The sequence below is a fragment of the Magallana gigas genome, chromosome 8 (assembly GCF_963853765.1).
Source record: "Magallana gigas chromosome 8, xbMagGiga1.1, whole genome shotgun sequence".
NCBI classification, from domain to species: Eukaryota; Metazoa; Mollusca; class Bivalvia; order Ostreida; family Ostreidae; genus Magallana; species Magallana gigas.
The window spans coordinates 19128037-19147263 of NC_088860.1; the positions used below are offsets into that span (position 1 = coordinate 19128037).

At 35.2% G+C, this 19227-nt stretch overlaps 1 protein-coding gene across 4 annotated transcripts in view; it reads left to right on the forward strand.

The window, feature by feature from the left end:
• Window positions 1–19227, forward strand: part of LOC105332900 (slit homolog 2 protein) — a 40361-nt gene that overhangs the window by 18943 nt on the left and 2191 nt on the right. For 3 of the 4 annotated variants that reach the window (XM_011435634.4, XM_011435635.4, XM_011435636.4), the window contains 30 exons: window positions 2132–2203; window positions 2533–2604; window positions 3300–3466; window positions 3686–3830; window positions 4115–4186; window positions 4793–4864; window positions 5087–5158; window positions 6462–6533; window positions 7248–7319; window positions 7505–7668; window positions 7828–7978; window positions 8723–8797; window positions 9216–9287; window positions 9555–9626; window positions 10091–10162; window positions 12482–12553; window positions 13178–13341; window positions 13854–13913; window positions 14168–14297; window positions 14674–14742; window positions 14866–14937; window positions 15030–15101; window positions 15192–15263; window positions 15574–15737; window positions 16069–16282; window positions 16438–16577; window positions 16909–17002; window positions 17645–17925; window positions 18368–18847; window positions 18954–19154. In XM_011435634.4, coding sequence (XP_011433936.3) covers window positions 2132–2203; window positions 2533–2604; window positions 3300–3466; window positions 3686–3830; window positions 4115–4186; window positions 4793–4864; window positions 5087–5158; window positions 6462–6533; window positions 7248–7319; window positions 7505–7668; window positions 7828–7978; window positions 8723–8797; window positions 9216–9287; window positions 9555–9626; window positions 10091–10162; window positions 12482–12553; window positions 13178–13341; window positions 13854–13913; window positions 14168–14297; window positions 14674–14742; window positions 14866–14937; window positions 15030–15101; window positions 15192–15263; window positions 15574–15737; window positions 16069–16282; window positions 16438–16577; window positions 16909–17002; window positions 17645–17925; window positions 18368–18847; window positions 18954–19154 — 3707 coding nt within the window. The remainder of the gene's footprint in view (window positions 1–2131; window positions 2204–2532; window positions 2605–3299; window positions 3467–3685; window positions 3831–4114; window positions 4187–4792; window positions 4865–5086; window positions 5159–6461; window positions 6534–7247; window positions 7320–7504; window positions 7669–7827; window positions 7979–8722; window positions 8798–9215; window positions 9288–9554; window positions 9627–10090; window positions 10163–12481; window positions 12554–13177; window positions 13342–13853; window positions 13914–14167; window positions 14298–14673; window positions 14743–14865; window positions 14938–15029; window positions 15102–15191; window positions 15264–15573; window positions 15738–16068; window positions 16283–16437; window positions 16578–16908; window positions 17003–17644; window positions 17926–18367; window positions 18848–18953; window positions 19155–19227) is intronic. The other variant, XM_020069173.3, reaches the window with a different exon arrangement.

Sequence of the window (19227 nt, forward strand, 5' to 3'; positions counted from 1 at the left end):
ATTTCAATCTCTTGATATTTTATATTTGATTAAATCTCCAATTTCTGTAGTACTTAGTACAAATTTCCATGTGTTATTGAGGTACCGAATATCCGTTTTTTTTTCTGCGTGTCACAAAATTTGCGAAAAATGGGGAAAATGTGTAGCATTTTTAATTTTCGCCAGTCATTTTTTTCCGATTTAAAGAGTTTCTAATAGAAAATAATACAGAATAAAATTTCTGTGTATTCAATAATTTGCTATTTCAAAGACATCGCAAAAAAAGCGAAAATTAAATCATCGCGAAAATTACCGGATATACGGTATTTATAATATACTAGTATTCAAGGACAAAGCAGTACAGGTTTATAATTATGCATGCAAATAATTGCTTTTGTGATTGAGGTTTACTTCAGGTCTTTTATGATTTAATTTAGAAATTACCTTTTATATGGGGAGTCTTCTGATCCTCTTATTTCAAATTGCATAATAAACTGTGTATTTGCAATCAGTGGTATGCGAATATTCTAAAAACTCTTTTGGGGTTTTATATTAAAAAAGTGACTTCTGAGGGAAATTTTAAGAATTTTTGTATTAAAAAATTATTTTGTTTGATAAAATTCAAATTGTTCAACGGAAAAAAAATGCCTGGATAAACATTTTTGAAGATTTCAGCAAACATACCAGTATGCATGGCTATTCATTAACAATTGTCTTGTCAATGTAAAGTTAAAACTTGATCCCTGTTCCCAGGTGAATCATCTTTCTGTGAAATATGATGCTGTTACGTTTTCTTTTTTAAAGTGTTGAACCTCAGTGCAGCTAGGAGCACATTTGAAGGTTGTTAGGGTGTCTTCAGATTTATTTTAGTGATACTTGCCCTTTCAAACTTTTTGTGTATAGGGTTAGTTAGCATTACATAATTACGCAATAGAGTAAAAGATGGTATCTGATTTTACACCCATTTCCAATTGCAACAATATCATATCTGTGTTATTATAAAGCAATGCGTTTCTGTCCTTATTTAATATTCTTTTGTGTAGCACCGAGTTATCTACAATCCGTTGGACAAATTTTCCAGAGCAATTATTTCTGTGTGAAGTGTTGACAGTGTTGAAGGTTTCCCATCACTGAATAAAGAGCTGTTTTCTCATCCTTCTCGATCAGCTGCTTGAATAGAATCATAACTTTTTGTCATATTTGCCTGTGACACACAAACACTGACATTAAGAGGTGTTCAGTTCACCTTTATTTATATAAGGTTAATTGTAAACACTGATTGAAAAAAGTCTTAAAACTCCCATATCAGGTTTGACGGGGCTTGCATTGAATTTGTTTCTTCGTCTCTATAACCCTGTGCAAATTGGCCCAGCTAGACACTCCACCCCTGAAATATAGTTTGATATTAAGTTTTTATTTAATTCATTCACGGAACTGCTGAAATGATAATGATCCCTGTGTTAGGAAAACACTATGAGAAATCAAAGACTGTTTTCTTCATTGTAACAACTTTTCCCTCTCTGCTTAATACAATTCTATTAAAACAGGGCTGGGGAGTGAATGAAGCATGTATTGAACAATGATGGGTCTGTTTAAGAGTGCAATTTTTTGAAACTGTTTAAAGACCTGGTTTACTTTGTTAATTTTCTTTTCCAACGACTGTATTAAACAGGGTTAAGATACTTTGTTCAGTTGTTTAAATGTTTGTTTTGTCTGGAGGTTGAAGGTATGCTTGAAAGTGGGCAAGTTTAACACACCGTCATGTGTATTTCATTGTCGTGCAAGTGCCAAAAAATGTTAACTAAGCTGATTGAAGTGCGAGAAAAGGCATTTTGAAGATTTAATTCCACAACCTTTGTGTATTATAGAAAAATTCCCAAATAAACAAAAGTTGTTTTTTTTTAGTTTAGACATAACTTAAGTCCATACTGGTATATTCGTAAATAAGTGATATGAATTAATGCATAAGAAAAATTATATAAGAAATACATCGATGAATATAAGACTATTATTATGCGAGCAACACCGCCCCAGAAATCAATTAACTGTCCTCTTAGCTGAAGAAATACTTGAAAGGTGTAAACAAATATTGAACTGCAATTTGATAGGGATGATATTGTTATGGGTAGACTAAAGGGTGTTCTATTTCCAGACAACTGGACCACAACCAGCTGGAGTGTGTATCAGAGACAGCGCTCAAGGCCCTGCATAACATGGAGATCTTGTAAGAACCTCTCTCTGAGTTGTTGACACTCTGTCAAAGCTGTTGGCTGTCACAGTGATTGAAGCTGATAAATTTCTCTCGTAATCAACTGTTGGTTAAAAAAAATAAAATGCTTCAGGTCCATAGGGGAAAAAACATTTTTGTGTGCTAAAGTGTAAAATTTAGTGATTTTATCAGTGCAGTCAACAAACTTTTGATGAGGGTTTATTTGAATGAAATAAAAAATTTATTTGAAAAATAACATATCAGAAAAGGAAAGTATTTGAAAAATAATGTATCAGAATAAGAAGGAAATAGTAATTGAGAGAGATAATGACCTTTTTTTCCAGAACATTGAACTACAACAAGCTGACATCTCTACCCAAGAATCTGTTTGACAACATGAGCAATCTTCGGACACTGTAAGTGCTAGTTTGGTCCGGCCCCGGTCAACATTCGGGCTACGGAATAAAAAAGATTAACGAGACTAGCTTCTAACTTTTAACTTCTTTCAGGGCTGATAAAAATTTTTTCAGATTCTTGATAAAATTCTTTAGAGATTAAAGAATTCCCAACATGTCTCAGCCTTAATGGAAGATAATTATTGTTGTACCAAGTCGTCTCTTCATTCTGTCCGTGATAAATGAGCAGTTTCTTTTTTGAAAAGGAAATGTCCTATTCTTGTACAATGAAGGTTAATGCTTACACATTTATTGTTAGGAATATCACCTTAATGCTAATATGTGTATGAGATTATGCAATTTCTATTCACTAAGGCGACATCATTGGAAGGAAGCTCATATTCTAAATTGCAAAGATTTACCTAGTAACCTCGATTTCCTTGAGAAGTGCAAGATAGTAAATTTAAAAAAAAAAAAATTCACTTAGAATTGTCTGATGCGCATTTGAAATGACACATCTTATTGTTATTCTCTTCTTTCTTTTTCTGGAATGAATTGGTAAATTTAAATAAATGTTCAAATTTTATTCTCTTCTTTCTATCTCTGAATTGAAATTAATTGATAACTGAAAAACTACCTGGTATTTAAATTTGTTCTCTTCTTTCTATCTCTGGTATTAAATTAATTCATAACTAAAATCTTTTTTTTTATTTTAGGAGATTGATAGATAACAAGTTTGTGTGTGACTGTCACTTGGCCTGGCTGTCCCAGTGGTTGAAGGCCCACCCCGACCTTGGTCTGTACACAGAGTGCTCAGCCCCACCCAATCTACAGGGGATAGAGGTGGACGATGTCCAGCAATACAGCTTTACCTGTGATGCAGGTGGGAGACAGTTTTCATATTTTATCCCCCATATTTGGATTTAATGGATCAGGGTTGTAATCCCAATAACCTCCATAACTATTTTCAAAATTTTTTGCATCTGTGTCATCTAATAGAAATTTTCTTAAAAACTAAATGAAGTTGACAGCTTTGGTATTTGAGGTTTCTGGTAGTGTTGATATATCTTTAATTGACTGAAATGTATATTTCAATATAAAGGTCAGACTGCTGAGCAGCACAGCGAAAGATGTTCGTCAGTGGCTTCCTGTCCCAAGAAATGTAGTTGTACTAGTGGAGTGGTGGACTGTCGAAGTGCTGGCCTGACGGAATTTCCTTCAATTTTCCCAGACGATGTCACTGAAATGTAAGAAATTGGCATCTTTGTCTGTTTATCTCTGACAACAGGGTGTGTTCTTATGTGTGTCAAGTTCCCAATACACTTTTTTACTCGTTTAATATCTAATAAATCGTCAATTAAATGGGAATGGATTATAAAGCCTAAAAAAGAACGTAAATTGAGCTTTTTATCACATGATTAGCGGTTTGGGAAACCAAAAACCACCAGAATGGTGTAGGGTTACGTAGAAAAATAAAGCATGATAATAGGAGTTTAACTGTCTAAATTATGTATGAAATTTGTTTTGACAGTCGTCTGGAGCAGAACCACATTGTCATTGTGCCTTCCCGAGCGTTCGCTGATCTACGGAAGCTCCGGCGAATGTAAGTATATACATTGAAGTGAAAACAGCTCGGTGCCATCAGCCAGCCAAACACAACAGCTAAAGGAGGTGTCGGAACCCAGTCAAAACATCCTTACCAACTGTTATAGAGCCTCCTATAAATAAACACTGCAGTGTCACAGGAAAAGATAACAATTAAAAAACGCATGATCAAAAAGAATAATCAATTCCTAATTTCCCCCCATGCAGTTTGGGAGGATCAAATGGTATTTTGGTTTGTGTTTTTTTTTCCTCCATGTGTGTGGGGTCTATGTGGGACTGCAAGAGCACCTGTTGATGATGTCAGCATTGGTACATGTATGATGCACCACCACCCCTTTACTACACAGCTGGTTTCTGACCTTGGTTAAATATCAGGACATACATTTCAGATACAATGTCAAATCGTATTTAGATCAAATGTGCTGATTTCATACATACCTCATGTGTAAATTTGACCTGCTGAGAGATGAAAATATATTTGGGTAATTTGGGTGGACAGTTTCATAAGGGTGACATAAATTCACGAGCTGACAAGTTTATAATCTGAAGAACAATGTGATTATGTGATGTATTGCTTATAGTCATATTTATTTATTTTTTTTAGAAACTTGAGCAACAACAAAATCACAGAGATAGCTGCTGATGCCTTCAGTGGGTTAACCTCTCTAAACTCATTGTAAGTATCGATCAGATAAGTGAATATTTTTAAATGCAATGGTAAATATAAATGTTATAAATTGCACAAAACAGCACATCACCAGTGATTCGTAGCCCACTCTTTACTATCAGCATTTACAGAATCATCACTTTTTGAAAACTGAAAATGATAATGAATCTTTTAAAGAGTATGTTTTGTTTATTACTTTAATTGAGCATGAATTATCTTGTATTAATACAGAGTAGTTTATGGCAACAAGATCAGAGACCTCCCTGCTGGTCTGTTCAAGGGGCTGTCCTCTCTCCAGTTACTGTAAGTACCTGTATAACACAGCATCAGTGCCCTAACTAACACCCAGTCCCTCGCTAATGTATAGAGCCTTTCTAACTATGCCAGTGAACTTTACCGTAATATCTGTTCAAAAATAAACTGCTACATTTATCATACAATATGCTGGTAAACCACAGTTATTTCCATTTCAGAAATAAGATAATGATGCCTCTAGAAAACAGTTATAATGGGATAATCAGAATCAAAGTGCAATATAATGATAAAAAAAGCAGTTTTCCTCTGTTCATCTTTTTTGCTACAACTTGAACTGTGCAGTGTAATTGACAATATTCATGAGAACATACGTTCATTCATTAACAGACTACCGAAAATGAACTCTTTGTTGTTTTCTGAACTATTGCAGGGTTTGTGTCTGGAATGAGTCATGTCTTAATTAACAAAAAGCAAAATTTTGGTCATTAATCTCGTCAGTAGACATTCTTATTTTTTCCATTCATATGTTGAGAAGTGATGAGGAAATGGAATTTTTTGTTGACATGCTTTTTTATAGAGATATAAAAAGAACTTAAGTGTTCGCAAACGTGTGGAGAATTATTTTTCAAATTTACCTTAAGAATAAAAGTGCACTATCACCTTCAGAATAAAATATTGTGTTATTATAAGTAGGGTATTTTTTTTTAAAATAAAAATAAGAAAAACACAGTATACACCGACTCTGCTTGATTGGAGAAGAAATGTGTCTTTGTCATGATCTGATCCACTGTGCAATTGCACAAATAAACTTGGGGATAGATCATCAAAGTTAAGATCTAACATGGATTGCATGAATACAGCATTTTGTTCGTGCCTGCCTGTTTGATGTGGCACAAACAGAGTCTGGGACATATCAACATGATTGATACAGTCAATTGCTCCCCGCTAAAAGATTAGCAAATGATTCAATACTTTTTAAGTGTGGACTGGTGATAAAAAAAAGACAAGAAGATTATCTTGATATTAGAGTAATCTATCGGGATTCTATGAACCATGAAGGAAATTGATTAATTTTTTTTCTTCAGTTTTATTTTTCTGTACGAGCATTTGCATGAATGGAGATATGGGATTATGTTGATACTAATTTGAGAAGGTCTGTCTTGATTTAAGGCCTAATTAAACAACTTCATAAGATATATTTGCTTTTGTAGATAAGAGGAACTTTCACCTTGTTCTTTCTGCCCTGAGAAATTTCTGCATTGGGCATTCATGAAATACCTGTCTAATTTTTTCGTTCCCACTAGACTACTAAAGTATTTCAATATTCTCAATATCTTTGCTCTCTTTTCAGACTGTTAAATGCAAACGAGATAAAGTGTGTGAGAGTAGATGCATTCCAAGACCTTTCAAGTCTCAACCTTTTGTAAGTATCCGCCTGTCTCATTCTAGTATCGCTGACCCATTCAGTGCAGAAACCAGTTGATTATGGATTAAAAGACTGAGAATTGATTAAAAGTCCTTCGGTGGAGTTCAGTGGAGGGCATGAGATAGTTGTTTGCGTAATGTTTACTTTTGTGGAAGATGTAGTAGCTGATAAGGAGAAATGTGTTGCTTAGAACGCTTTTGATAACATTCTGGATTTAGACATGTTTAAAGTAATGAGTCTGTTGCATGTAAATCTGCACATTGTAAATGTACAGAAAAGATTGCGTGTGCAGCACACTGATTAGAAATTGTATGAAAGGATTTGAGTTCTGAGTCGACATTTGTGTTTAGTTAACTTGAAGTTTAAATTTTACTCTGAGATTTTTATCATTCTCGTGAGGGCAAGATAGATTATCAAATGGCTGCATAGGTATTAAAACTCTAGAAAGTTCTCAAAAGTTAAGCACACACTTATTATCACTTTTATGAAAACTGAAGTACTGTCAAAAATGAATTTGGTGATTTTGGCATGTGAACATTAATGATTAAAACACCTTAACATGATATTTAATAAATTATATTTAACTTGTGTTAAGATGACAAGTTGCATAAGATTTTCATTGTCAAACCTTTTACCCACTTTGTTGTCTTTTAATACATGTAGTTTATTCCAGCATAAAGAATGTATAAGTATTTTATAATTATTTTGTAGATCCTTGTATGACAATAAAATACAGTCTTTAGCCAATGGTACATTTACTCCACTGAAAAATATCAAGAACTTGTAAGTATTATCAATCATATAGTCGGAATGAGAAATTAATTTTCCTTTTATCATGTGTAGAATTTGTTGATACATTTACTATCTTGACAGTTATGTGATATAATTGATACCCTGCTATATATTAGATGCGGGGGATGGAGGAGAGAGAGAGGTTTATTAATGAGATTTCTGACTGTGTACTTTAGGCACCTGGCTCGAAATCCATTTATCTGTGACTGTAACATGCAGTGGCTGACAGAGTACCTCCACCAGAACCCCATAGAGACCAGCATAGCAAGGTGTGAGGCTCCGGGACGTATGAAACGCAAGAAGATCGCCACAGCCAGAGTCGAAAAGTTCAAATGCAAAGGTATTTCCAGAATTCCTAAGCACTTAGCGGAATCAGGTGCCGCTTAAGCATTATATAAACCAGGGGGATAGAGATTATATAAACCCGTGTGAGGTTTGTTTTAACAGTTGAAAGATTCAGTATATGTTCCATAAACACAGCTCCATTGTTTTTCTACAGGCTCGGAATTTCACAGAACCAAGAACGCTGGGCAATGTGAGATCGACCTGGAGTGTCCCAGGCAGTGTGTTTGTCAGGGCACGGTGGTCGATTGCTCTAACAGACACCTCACTCAAATACCACAGGACCTTCCCATTTATACAACTAAATTGTAAGTCTGAAGGGGTTACTTAAACACCTTTCTATATAACTCAATCACCACATCTCCTATCGATATCCCCTCCCCACAATCAGAACCACCTACCTCCAGCCCTTACTAGCATATATCGGTATATTGGAATTACTGGTCTACATCTTTGTTTGATAATTCCTTTCAACATTCAGATTTCCTCACTACAACACCCCCCCCCCCCCCCCTACTGCAAAGGACTATTAAATTTCAAATAAAACCAATACATATACTGAAAATGGTTATGAAATTTTATATGCTTAAAACAAACTTTGGAAATATGATATTAAATATCATAAGAAAAATGCCCACCCATACTGAACCTTTTGAAGTGCAATGAGGTTAAGATGGTTGAGGTTTTTACCCTATTCTCATTCATGCACAAATGACCTCTAGTTTCTGCAGGTCATGTGGTTCCGTCTATTCTGAATGTAAATGTCATATAATATGGGAGGAAGCAGATAGGATCCATAGACTGGTGATAACATGGAGATACCTAATGCCAAATGTTATCTTGGGGACTTCCTTTATTTTTGATAATGGATAGATCTGTAATTATTCATAAATTTTTAGATCATTGTCAAAGATATGTAACTCAACATGCCATACTGCTTTAAAATAGAACCGTTATATTTATAAAATAGATCATAGATGTAGAAAATTGTGTCAAAATTTGATCTTTGCATTTTGAGCTGAATGATTTTTTGTGGTCTTTTTTCTTTGTAGGCAACTTCAGAATAATCAAATAGAAAAACTGGAGGCAAATGGCTTGTTCAGCAAACTTGAGAATTTACAGGTCTTGTAAGTAATTAAAGTATTTAGAATGTTGGGATGTTTTGGTCCCTTGCAGAAATTCTTCACTGCTTAAATGTTCCTGAAAAATTTGTGTATTTTCCTGTATTGTACTCATTGTGGTGCAACTAAAGTGAATGCTTGCAGATTTTGCAGCACCGTGTCTAGGCGAGCTGATAAGATTGAAATTGACATGTTATTTGATGTAATGTTACAAGCTCCAACTATCTGGAGATTTTGTTTGACTTTCATTTATTGTTCTTCACAGTGGGAGAATGAAACATAATGCATTTATTCAAAAATGTGCTGAAAAAACCAAAACATTTCAGCCAAATTAGCGGTGATATTTACAGCATTTCAAGACTATCTATACAAACTTTTCCTAGAAAGATTCTAGTGGCAAAACTATTTATTTGTTGTCTTTCAGAGACTTGAGCAGTAATCGTCTTCAGGAGATCGAGGAAGGCACATTTAATGGGGCAAGAAAACTGATAGATGTGTAGGTTTCTCTTTTTTATACCAGCATATGTTTTTTGGACTGCTCTCAGAAATACCTTCATAATGAACCAATTCAGCTGCCACTTTTATAGATACATCCATACATGTACTCATATTGTGGAGCTAAAAAAAAATAATAACAATGTCTTTAATGTAGTTCAATATAATTTTTGATTCATAATATGGATTATATAGTTAATCTTAAGACATGTATATAAAGTGAAATTTTTGACGGTTCATTACTTTTGAAGGTGTTGATTTTTTTCAGTAATTTGTCAAGTAACAGAATTGGAAAGCTCCTGGGAAAATCTCTGCGTGGACTGGAGACAGTCAGAACCTTGTAAGTACTAAATGTTTATCATTGGTTGTCAAGTTGTTTACCTGAGCAATTAACAGCCATCTCTCCATACTTCTCTTATTCAAACAAAAGTGGGATCCCAAACTAAAATGTTCATCTTTACCAATAAATGGTATAATTGAAGTTGATTTTTTAATGTTTGCATGAGTTTAAGATAAATGCCAGGTATTCCATAAGTCTGTGTTAATTTAGATGCATTCACATTTTGAAGTCTTAAGCAGAGAATGAAATTATGTAAACAATTTTTTTTTCATTCCTCAAACAAAACGAGTTATGCTTCAGACTCAATGATATAATTCATCAGTAAAATGATTTACAAAGCCAAGATTTCTTAGGGAGTTATGGAATTCCTCTAGCAGAACCTGTAACTACATTGCAAAAGAAACTGATAATTATTCATCTGTGTAATTGGTGCATGTAAAGTCTGTTCATTTTCTTTTTCGCAGAGCCATTGAGAAAAACCGGATTACCTGTCTGAGCAACACCACATTAAACGCCATGACGGAGCTTCGGCAGCTGTAAGTATCAGCACACAGCAGCCCCAAATCCATAAAACAACAGGTCGCGTGGCGGCGATCTAGTGTATCACATCATAGGTACATTATATATACAGCATGATGCAGCAAAGAATCTGGATATCACATCATATATATGCAGCATCATGCATTTACGAATCTGTGTAGTACATTATATATATATATATACAGGATCATGAGACGGGGATTACTTGCTATACATTATGAATATCACATCATTTATAGAATTTATAAAGCATATTGTTAACCACAACAGTTATGGTGTGTTTGATACATATAGGGGGTTATTTTGACAAGTGTTAGGTATAGCCATTTTGGGAAAATTGATTCATACCATTTAATTTTTCCAATTTAATTTGATATCACCAAAGAAGCACTTTGACTAAAGGGAGAATCAGTGTTTTCCAAGACATTATGCAACTGGTTTAAATCACACTTTTTTAATGGAATGTGGAAACATCAATCTGAAAATTAGTTAGACCAGTGGCAGTAAGTTACCATGTAATCAACAGTCTACTGTTATAGTTCCATGCCACCAGGTCAGTGCCCTCCAGACATCTGTATTGTTCTGTGCACATAATGAGATTCCTGCAGTTGCTAATTAGTTGATGCACCTGTTAAATTTATTGTTTAAACTTGAAACAAGACCAGATGGAAGTGCAGCTGAGACAACTGATGGTTTACCAAAAATTGGTCTAGTCTGGCGATAATTAAGTTATTGAAGAAAACATCACACTTCTTCAAAAGCGAGAGAATGGGTGGATAGTAGATTGTAAGGATACATTGAAGGAACCTATAGTTGACAGGTCTTTTATGCTGGCCTCCAGAAAACATTCGAAAACATTCCTGTTTTCCTTCAGCCCATCTTTTAGCCTTTCCTCTGCAGTACATTGAAGGAACCTATAGTTGACAGGTCTTTTATGCTAGTATCTAGAAAACATTCCTTTTTTCCATCAGCTCATCTCTAAGCCTTTCCTCTGCAGTTGTTTTCTACTTATAATTAAGTGTATATAGATATATATCTTTGGGGGTAGGGTTAATTGTGACTGAATTCATCAACACACCTGTTGCTGTTAAATAGACACTGAGTTATGACAGGAGGAGATATTAATTGTACTGACCATGTATCACCAGGAACATCAAGAATAGTTCGGGAGATACCGACCCAGGGGGAGCCATTGCACACATGTTAAACTGCCACCATAAACAACTAAAGGAGACAAGTAGAAAGATAAGCAAAATAAAATATTTCTCTTTGAAAGCACTGTGTGAAGCAATGATATAGACCAAAGACAAGATCATCAATGGATGGGGAGTTCTGTTAGGTTTGAAGTTTTACTGATGAGGAAAAAAAGCTATGTCTGTTTAATATCGGTGATGTAATTGAAGGTTTGTCAACAGGTTGTAATGGAGACTATAAGCAATGATGTTTGAGTTTCCCCGAGTAGAGATGGGGAATTTTCTGTTTATCTTTACTAATTTCTTCAAACAACACACAGACAGACGATCTATTTCACGGTACCTGAGGCAGAGTTAAGGCAAACAGTAGCACAGATCTGGGCTCACTGTAAAAGACAAGCATGTGTTGCGTCTTGTCACGCTTGCAGGCAGCGCTGCAGCAATTACAAGCCGTCTACCTGATAACATACATGTATTAAGATGTTTATTAGTGAACAAAGCTGATCTTATACAACAATTCGTGTCATGCTTCATTTGAACAACTTGGAGATAATTAAGGTGTAATAAAGAGGGCAAAGAAGGGTGGGCTTTCAATTTGTTGTAAAATTGATTGGAAGATAATGGTATCAAAATTTAAAAAAAAAATTGAGGTAGCTCGATAATGAATTTGAAAAATGGTTATCGTACAGATAGGTGGAGTAATTAATTTGTAGGATGTGCATGATGTATGGTTTAGCTATAACATTTTGAAGACTTGAAACTGGATAGGAGAGAAGATGATTTTAACATTTACACCTATCTCGTCTTGTTGGGAGGATGTTGACAGCACTGAGTCAAAATGTTCATTATCTGCGCTGAAAAGAGGAACCATGTTTTTTGCATCAATATCTGTTATCAAAACCTCTTTCTTCTTTTGCATGGTGCTCAAAGCTGCTAAACATATATTTTCTTATTGGTATAATGGTGAATTTCAAAGATCCTTGGTTTATTGACCTGTGAATCAAAATAAATTCAATTGTCAATTTTGTTGATGATAACATATCCCATTATGTCAGGATAACATGTAAAGTTTTTTATGCGTTTTATTTGTGCAATTTTTATTTACTGTGGTTTTATTTGCAGGTCTCTGTACAGCAATGAAATTCGATGTATATCAGAAGGTGCCTTTGATAAGCAAAACTTCCTGACAATTCTGTAAGTTTTTACTTCAGTTTTTATATAAATGGAGACTGGTTTATTCGAATCTAGTCTTCATCTTAACATGGAGACATTTCAAATTCTTGCATACTGTTTAATCATTTCATAATTTATTTTTTTTTGGGGGGGGGGGGGGATTTGAAATCTGAATATTTATGTACCAACTAACCTTTAATGTAAACTTCTTAGTTAATCAAAAATCTTACCCACAACATGCCCCTGTAGAGCAACAGAGTGGGAAAGGATTGGTCATTTAGATAGAGTTGAAGTGATCCTTATGACTGTTTAATTAGTAATCTGGTATTGTTATCAATGCTGATAGTGCCAAAGTAACAAGCCCCTGGCTTACGCTGTCCCAAGTCTCGCTGCTTTGTTCCCATTTAATACAATCTTACACACCCTGGAACTGTTTCAAAACTTCTTTTTTACAATCTCATTCCCATGAAAATATCCGAGAGTAAACATTTTACTTTTGGGGTTTTTTTTGGTTTCTAAACCAATATTGTGGGAATGGAATTTTGGAAATGAATTTATTAAGCTTGACGTAGTTGTACATGATGAAAGTTATCTGGCTGATATTGTTAAAAGTACATCTATAGAGAAATAATTTTTTTTTTACAGGAATTTGGAGTCCAATCCTTTTAACTGTAATTGTCACATGGGCTGGCTGAGTAGCTGGCTGAAGAAAAGCAAAGTATCTGCAGGAGAGCCTACATGTTTCCTCCCCACCCCCCACAAAAACACCCCCCTGCTGAACCTCAAGGAGGACCAGTTTATTTGTCCAAGTACGTCGGACTACATTTTTTAAGTGAAACGTAATATTATACAATATTGTAAAAAGGAAAAAATGAGTTATGAACCTCAATGTTTATTTTTTACAAGATTGTAAATGTTTACCTGACATTGTCTTTGCTTTATGTAACTTGCATTATGAACTATGTGCATCAACCTTGGTTTTGCAATAAAAAAGAGCAAAGAATGCTTTATATCTTCAAAGGAGAAATATGAGGCATCTCAGGCCTTTGATAATGTTGCAATACACTTGAAAATATGATAAGGCTTTTAAGCAAACCAAATTTACTGTGCTTCTTTATTTTTTTATTCTACACAGCAATTTTTACCCTCTTATAAAATCAGTTTAATGAGTAATAAAAATTGACAGAAATTTATCAGGATTTTTTTGAAAAATTATTTTTTGCTGAACATTTGTTGAGATGCATGTAGCTGAAAATACATGGAAGAATATTTTGAAATCAGCTGACTTGGATGTGTGACTGGCATGCTCTTGATTTTACAGCTGATATTGATGTTGGATGCAACACTGGAATTTCTCCCTGCTGTTCAGAAACTGTAGACAGTGAGTAGCTTCTATGTTAACTTGTCATAGTTAGCTCCCCTTGAAAGCATTCTGAAACTAATTGGATCATCATAAAAATAATAAGATGATCGTCTTTCTGCCTTTGAATATGAAACAAAAGCCCAATAAAATACCTCCTCTGCCCTAGATTTACATGATGTAAACAATTTTTTTTTGTTTTATGACTTCTGTTACTTTAGATCGTTATTAATGTAGATGAGTTTTTATGTACTTTGTATTTTTGACTGTTTCAGCTGCAGTGGGGAGCTGTGACCCCCGAGCTTACTGCCCTCCTAAGTGTACCTGTACAGGCACTGTAGTCAGGTGTAGCAGAAAGGAACTTAACGAGGTCCCCGCCCTCATCCCAGATGACACCACTGAACTGTAAGTCACAAGCTTACTGTTAAAACACAACTTTTACACTGTTAACTCAAAAGGTTACTGAAAGTTGAAACCTGTTAACTAAGTCACACACTCTAAGGAGCCCCAAACTAGAATCGTATAATTCAGAGATACAGAGTGCAGCTATTGCTCCTGATTTGGTTGGGCCTTCCATCGTTTGTTATGCATATTGACCTTAACTTGACTATAAATTTCATATATAAACCAAAGAGAATTCATATTCTGGTACAGAAAAATTCAAGGTCACCTGCGTATCTTTTCTGACTTTATTAGAGGTCTGCAAAATAAGATGCTTTTTTTGGTATGTCTACAACTAGAGGCATCCTGTTTCACATATTTATATTTTAAATTTATACAGGTATTTGGATGTCAATAATATTAGAAGTCTTCCCTCTGAAATTGGACGCCTAACAAAGCTTCAAAGATTGTAAGTTGACTCTATACAAATTGCTAAAAACTGCCATTTGCTTCTTTCCAACACCTCCCCTATGATTTAGGAAACAACTTCCTGGAGCGTTGAGTTATCTATTTTTTATGTGTTTCTTTGTAGAGACTTGAGCAACAACAACCTGGTGACACTGCCTGATCATATATTCTCTAATTTCACGAATTTAGCCACATTGTAAGTATGATTTGTTGGATCGAAATGAAGTTTGCAACTCTACAGTTTTATCCTTGTGGTTATGTATTTCTAATGATTGATTTCTCTTTCAGAATTTTAAGTTATAACCAGTTGGAGTGCATGGCACCTACTAGCTTTTCAGGACTTCATAAACTAAGAATTTTGTAAGTACTCAGTTATCTCCAAATTTGATCTTGTTCAATGTTTGTAATTTGTTTTCAATCAGTTGTTTATTTGTTTCCTTCTATTTACAGATCATTACATGGAAACAATATTTCTTCTATACCGTATGGAGCTTTTAAGGATCTCACTTCATTAACTCACTTGTAAGTTGAATGCATTCAATATTATACTAAAAAATTAATTTCTGTGGTGTTGATCTTGCTAAATTTTGCTGTCTCATCTTAAAAAATGTACAAAAAAATCAACTGCAGGAAATTTGCTTTATATTTTCCCTTTAACAAGTTCAAGAAAAAGTATTTTAAATAAAAATGCAAATATTTGCACCCACAGAAAAAAAGGCTATAAGACATATTTATAAATATTCTGGAAGGTTTATGGTCGATATAATCTGTATACATGTAACTGTTTCCCTATATAGCCCTTTATATTCATTTTACTTGTGTGTCCCCTTAGGGCCCTGGGAGGTAACCAGCTATACTGTGACTGTAACCTGAAGTGGCTCTCGGACTGGATCAAGAAGGACTACGTGGAGTCCGGCATCGCTTCCTGTGTAGGCCCCGCCTCCATGCTCAACAAGCTCCTGCTGACTACACAGTCCTCTCTCTTTGTGTGTAATGGTGAGTCAACTATCACTGTGACAGGGTCAATGAAAAACCTTAGTTGAAATTCAGCTTCTGATTAAATGATTGGTTCCTGTAGTTACATTTGGTTTGATAGACATTCGGAGATGCATAGATTTGAAAAAGCTGCTAGTTTAGTTAATCTTGAGCAAGCTCTTTACATTATTATTTTTTTTTTGGGGGGGGGGGGGGGTGGTGTTGGTTGAATTATTCATTTTAATGAATTTAAAGAAAGGTTTCTCTGTACATTGTTTTGTATGAGGGAGAAAATTGTAATGATGAATAATGTATGGAGTTAACTGGAAAGTATTGATGTGGATTATTTAAGGACCCCCTGATCCGGAGGTGATGGGAAAATGTAATGCTTGTCAGAGACAGCCCTGCCAGAACGGAGCTACCTGTAAGGGCATCGACTTCAAGAACTACACCTGTGAATGTCCGGCAGGATTCCACGGAGACAAGTGTGAGAACGAAATCAACGCCTGCTTCATCAATCCGTGTCTTAATGGTGCTTGTGAAGTTCTGGACCACGGAAGATTCAGGTAAGCAGTCTATTTTCCTTTAGTTTTTTTAACTTTAACATACTAGTGACCAGTACAGTCGACTGTATTTATGGTAGTTTGTCTATTTCTTTACTTTTGCATACTAGTAACCAGTCTTAGAGTTCTACTGATATTTTGGTAAATTTTTCTTTCAGATGCAAGTGTAACAATGGGTTCCAGGGTGACCGATGTGAAACAAACATTGACGACTGTAAAGGCCATGCCTGTATGAACAATGGTTCCTGCATTGACCTTGTAGAGGGTTACACCTGTCAATGTGGTCCAGGTTACACAGGTATGGCAGTCCACTCTGTTGTTTCTCTGTACAATTACCTGCAGTAATCTGACATTTGAAAATGTTCAGTGCAGCTGATGCATAGGTGTTGTAGGGTGAACAACATTTGTATGATTGCTGTTTTGTAATCCAAACGAATTAATGAAGTTATCTGATTAGTGTACAAAAACTGTAACCAGATGCAATTTACATGATGAATTGTCCATGTACAAATTTTTGAGAGATTGTGCAGTTCAATAATGTTAAAGTAATGAAAACTTGATTGCATGCAGTAGTGTGGATGAGATATGATGCTGCCCTTCCATATCAAATATTTGACTTTTCTTTGCAGGCAAGATGTGTCAACAGAAAATCCGATACTGTGTCGGAAATTACAACTTTTGTCAGAATGGTGGAACTTGCGTTAATCTGGACACAGATTACAGGTAAACAATAGACAAATCTGTAGTATAGTAGATGTTAAAAAAAAATGAAGGTTTTTGTTGGAAGTAAGATATCTCATGGTCGAATTAGGGAACATTATGTCTGCTCCTTTTATCTCTATTATGCAATTTGTTATCAACAGGCATTTAATTTTTTAATGAGGATATCTTTCGCAGTATCTAAGTGAAGTCACCTAAGCACTGTTTAGCATCATTAATTGACAGCCCTAACTAAAGTTTATAAGTCAACTGCTAAAGTTATCTGTTACCTTAAATAATCTATGACTAAAGATGTCAGTTTCAAATTTTTGAAAATAAAAAAGATAATAACTTTATCAGCGCAAGAATTATACCAATTACATTTTTAAATTTTATACATAACGTTGATAATGGATGCAGCATTCTCTAAAAAAGAAAAACATTATCTAAAATTCCTTCATGATTTGTTTAACTGAAATAAAACCCACCGAATGAAACGGTATGCCAGAATTCCACATCTTTAGGGAATGGGAATATAGTTTAGGCTTTTCCAAAGGTGTGGAGGACCCTTAAATTCCTTAATAATTTTTTTTTATGAAATAAAACCTATCAGTGTTGAAAATGGTACTGTGATTAATAATTGGAATTTTTCTTTGAACATTTCAGCTGCAAGTGTACAACGGGCTACTCGGGGAAGAATTGTACGCTGAACCTGGACGACTGTAAGTCTCACTCCTGCCTGAATGGTGGTCGGTGCGTGGACGGGCTGGGAGACTATACCTGCTACTGTCCCCGGGGATTCTCCGGACGCTTCTGTGAAATAGCCCCTCTGGCTGTTAACACTCAATTCTCTTATAACAGTCTCTGCCAATCTCATGCCTGTCAAAATAACGGAGTTTGCTATGTACCCAAAGGGGGATCACACTACATGTGCCAGTGTGCTCCAGGTACTAACTTCAGCTATCCTCTTCTCTTTTCATTTATATATACATGTATTTCATCGCTATTTCTCTTTGCTCTTCTTTTACACAACTATATATCGTATCAGCATGCTTTCCAATACAATTATTAATGTACTTTCAAAGCATGAAAAAGTACCTTGTTATTCATTATACTTAATTCTAATAAGACAGAGCATCATATACTCTCTCTCATATATTATCAAAATATTTTATGGAGAAATACCCAATTATATACTTGTATCTTTGAAATGCTAAGAGCAAGCCAGAAAACAGAAATAGCTTTGCAATTATGTATAACTCTAGTATTTACATTTATTCCTATAATTAAAGTTGCAAACACATACTGACTTTTCCATATGAACACATACTGACTTTTCCCATACGTTCATTTTCTGTTTTTACCCTGACCAAAACTTTGAATTTTTAGGCTTCTCTGGCAAGAAGTGTGAGAAGTTGAGTAGCATTTCCTTCATTGCGGATGATTCCTACATTCAGATGCCACAGATTGACTTCCAGTCCCAGGTCAACATCACCATGAACATGAAGACAAACTCAGACTCTGGCGTTATATTCTATGTCGGCGCCGACCAGCATCTGGCTGTGGAACTGTTCCGCGGACGAATCGGAGTTAGTTTCTTCACCGGGAAGTCTCCACTGTCCACCATGTACAGCTACATTTTTAGTTACGTGACCGTGAACGACGACCGTCTCCACACGGTGGAGCTAATTGTTCATCATCGTAACTTCACCATGCGAGTGGACGGGGGGGTGTCCCGATCGGTAGTTAACATGGGGGAGAGCGAGTATCTAGATGTCAAGGATGACGTGTACATTGGGGGACTGTCATCTGACAAAAGTGCAGAGGCTCACAAAAAATTCCAAATTAGAAGCCAGACTAGTTTTAAGGGTGAGTACATCATTTTTTTAACATTCATGTAACATTTTTTGATTGTTGGCTTCCATTCAGAACAGTTTGTGAATGATCTCTGTACCTCTTAAACCATTCCTTGCAGGTTGCTTCCAAGGAGTCTATGTAAATGGAAAACAACTGGATTTTAGTGTTTCTAAATCCAATCATAAGATTATGCCAGGCTGTAAAGTTGACCCTTGTGAAAATAACAAGTGTAAGCATGGACAGTGTAAACTAAGGAAGAAGAAGGGAGGTTATCGGTGTAAATGTAAGAGAGGATACTCAGGGAAATACTGTGACAAAGGTTAGTACTTGGTGATAATACATGTATATGTGATGAAAATGAAGCTTAATCTGTCTAAATCAGATGGTGTAAA